Source organism: Opisthorchis viverrini, assembly GCF_000715545.1.
Source record: "Opisthorchis viverrini unplaced genomic scaffold opera_v5_162, whole genome shotgun sequence".
Classification (NCBI taxonomy): Eukaryota; Metazoa; Platyhelminthes; class Trematoda; order Opisthorchiida; family Opisthorchiidae; genus Opisthorchis; species Opisthorchis viverrini.
This window is the reverse complement of record NW_008751818.1, coordinates 107,476-110,307: the sequence shown is the minus strand read 5'-3', so window position 1 is coordinate 110,307 and position 2,832 is coordinate 107,476. Positions and strand designations below refer to the sequence as shown.

The 2,832-nt window shown below is 44.1% G+C and overlaps 1 protein-coding gene across 1 annotated transcript in view; it reads left to right on the top strand.

Annotated features, from left to right (window-relative positions):
- Window positions 1-973: 973 nt before the first annotated feature.
- Window positions 974-2,832, top strand: part of T265_07187 (hypothetical protein) — a gene marked incomplete at both ends in the record, with an annotated part of 35,598 nt that continues 33,739 nt past the window's right edge. The window contains 2 exons of the mRNA XM_009172643.1: window positions 974-1,208; window positions 1,262-1,344. Of these exons, the coding sequence (XP_009170907.1) occupies window positions 1,036-1,208; window positions 1,262-1,344 (256 nt within the window). The remainder of the gene's footprint in view (window positions 1,209-1,261; window positions 1,345-2,832) is intronic.

Sequence of the window (2,832 nt, the reverse complement as noted above, 5' to 3'; positions counted from 1 at the left end):
TTTGGACTCTGGACATTTGATACTCTAGGGGAGCGTGTAACCACTACTGCAAAATCACACGCTGCACGCACCTTAATTTCCACGTCTGAGGAGACGAACGTGCTTACGCCTGGGTAATGTAAGTGGTTTACCCAGCCCCTCGAACGACGACCCAGTAACTTTCCCGATTATATAGATGGATTGACCGGCCTGTCAGGACTTCCCTTTCACCAGAATAACTCCGCCAGGACAGGACTTCTCAACCGAGAGCGATGTGGGCGTGAACCTACGATTAAACTGATGTCGCCTGTTGTGACCGACAGATTCACTTATAGGGCCTTCTAAATGTCAAAGTATCAGCTGTTGTTTATGGTACATAGATAATAATCGTTCAGTTTTAACATCCTTTCGGCGCCTATCTACCATACCACCCGAAGGGAACACGAGGACCGAGGTACTGCCAGGTTTCCCGAGCCTGGACAGGAGCAGTCGTGATACTTGGGTAGGGTTTGGAACCGCGGACATCCCGGTCAGTAATCTCGCGCCCTAACGACGGCGAACAATTTGTACTGGACATCTTTTGCATTTGGTTTTCGCTGAATTGCAAAATCGTATCTTATCCATTTTATTGATAGCTTGATTCAAGTTTCGAACGCTATGGCGCCATTATCGCCAAAAAAGCGCATCGACACCCACATATTAGGTCACATTACTCAAAACTAATGCACACAATGTCTTTGATAGCTCAACCAACATGGTATCCCGAACAAGTTGGAGATTGCTAGTTCATGTTTCATTTCAACTTGCCATTCAGTGGTAACATGTGTGTCGGGGCTTTCCGTTCAGCCATCACTGTTTACCATTGTTCTTGTCCTAGTAATAACTATGCTGAGTACTATGGATTTGAGGTTCGGTTTTTCTTTTGAAAATCCAACCCCCTTGCTGTCTGTTTTGGTTATGTACACTAAAAATATACTGTCCACATTTCTTTACAGCTTTTTATAACCCATCGTAACTTAGTGCTTTGCGAAGAATAGTTTTCCACATTGTGATCATATGATGGACGCCACCTGTCTTATCCGATCAATCGCGAAGGAGCTCAGCGTGGAAAACAACAAAGAAGCGAAAATACGATCGATTGTTCGAATGCGTCCCGTGCTGCGTGCCGTTCAACGCAAGCATGTCATTCCCTACGTATTGTCCATTGCAGAAAAGCACTTATTCAACTTGTAGGTTTTTTTACCTCACCCATTTCATTTTAACCTGCCCATCTCCACACTAGCGCCGGTGACAGTGTGTCTGCTGTTTCACTGTTGACTCCTATTTGGGTGCAATTGATGCAGCGATTGAAGAGTGACAAGAAGGGTAAGTCTGCCTCTTAAGGAAGTCGCGTTTTATGTAAACTCGATGTTCCTTCTCATGTGGAGCTGATATCAAGAATCTAAAATTCATTTTAAATCCTATATACACAATGCATTATTAGATCGAGTGTTTGCTTTTGCATCCACAGTTATTGGCCTGTTGACGCGAATGCTTACTCAGTTTTTGTAGACCTACAGAGTGCGAGATCTAAGGGTCCGTATACGTGGACAGGTTTGTAAAGGAAAGGGATATATTAAACTTTAGTTCTACACCAACGGATAATGTCTGAAAAGTGATTTGAATGATTTAGCCAACTGGCGCAGTTGGGATGAGATTCGAGAATACCAGCATCTTTATACTATAGTTTTCCTATAGCTTGAGGTTTTCGGTCAAGTAGCAGTTGACGTTGAGCTGTTTTTAAATCGAGTTTATGAAAAGCAGGAAAGCGGCGCTCCCTTTCCCATCTGTTTTAAACGCACCATTTAGCGGCACTAATGCAAAACGAATAATTATTATGGGTTTGAAGAAGTTCCATGAGCACAGGAGAGATCCGATATTTTCGGAACCAGTCATCCTGAAGATTCTGGTTAAACTAACTTCAGACCTTGACAAGCTGTCGGACTGTTTTATCTGGATAGCCGTCTTATCCTCGCAAAATACCTGATACTTACTAATTGCTGGGCTTGGCTTTGGCCAGACGTTTCAGCACAAATGTAATCGGGTCTCGTAAAATCCAGCCACTGGAATGCTTTCTTGGTGGGGCATACAATGACGGTTTGGATAGTTGGGTCAATTAACTCTTGGTCGATAGCCTCATGACTACGCGCTTGTTGGCCGGTCTGAACAGCCGGTATATTCGAGTTAGGTTTGAAACGCAGCTCGAGTATCTGTCGAATTTTCCGTGTCAGTTTTGGGTTGGTATTAAGCTTGACTAGGGTGACAGGTGTTTGGTACAGACGGTTTGTGTAAACGGTGACCTAGGCGGATGAGAAGGCGCAGTGTTGCCACAGTGTTGTAACAGCACAGAATGGAAACGGTCAGGACGGGGAGAGGGCTTGGAGTGGAAAATTAGACAAGAATAAAGACCTTGAGGTCAGCTGCTGCCTAAGTGTTACGAATAGAATATCGATTCTGATTGAGCGCGAGAACAAGAATGAATGGCGTAGAATGGATAGTGCTTTACTTGCTTAAGAATAGACGTACATAAGCTGAAAATGAAGGCGAAAGCATGGTTAATACAAAACGATAATGTGAGCACAAAGAATATTCATGACATTCACCCTGGCCGTTGGATTGTGTGTAGAGAGGGATAAATTGGGTACAGGTATTGGATGAGTGATTGTAAAAGTCTAATGAGTAATAATGAGTGTGATAAGGCTTCTCGATTTCTTAGAATGTAGGGCCGTGTACGCTGCTGGAGCCTGGCTAAATCAGAGATGCTAGGGTCATATGTATCTGGAGATGCAGGTGCATTGCCCGGGCACGGGGGTG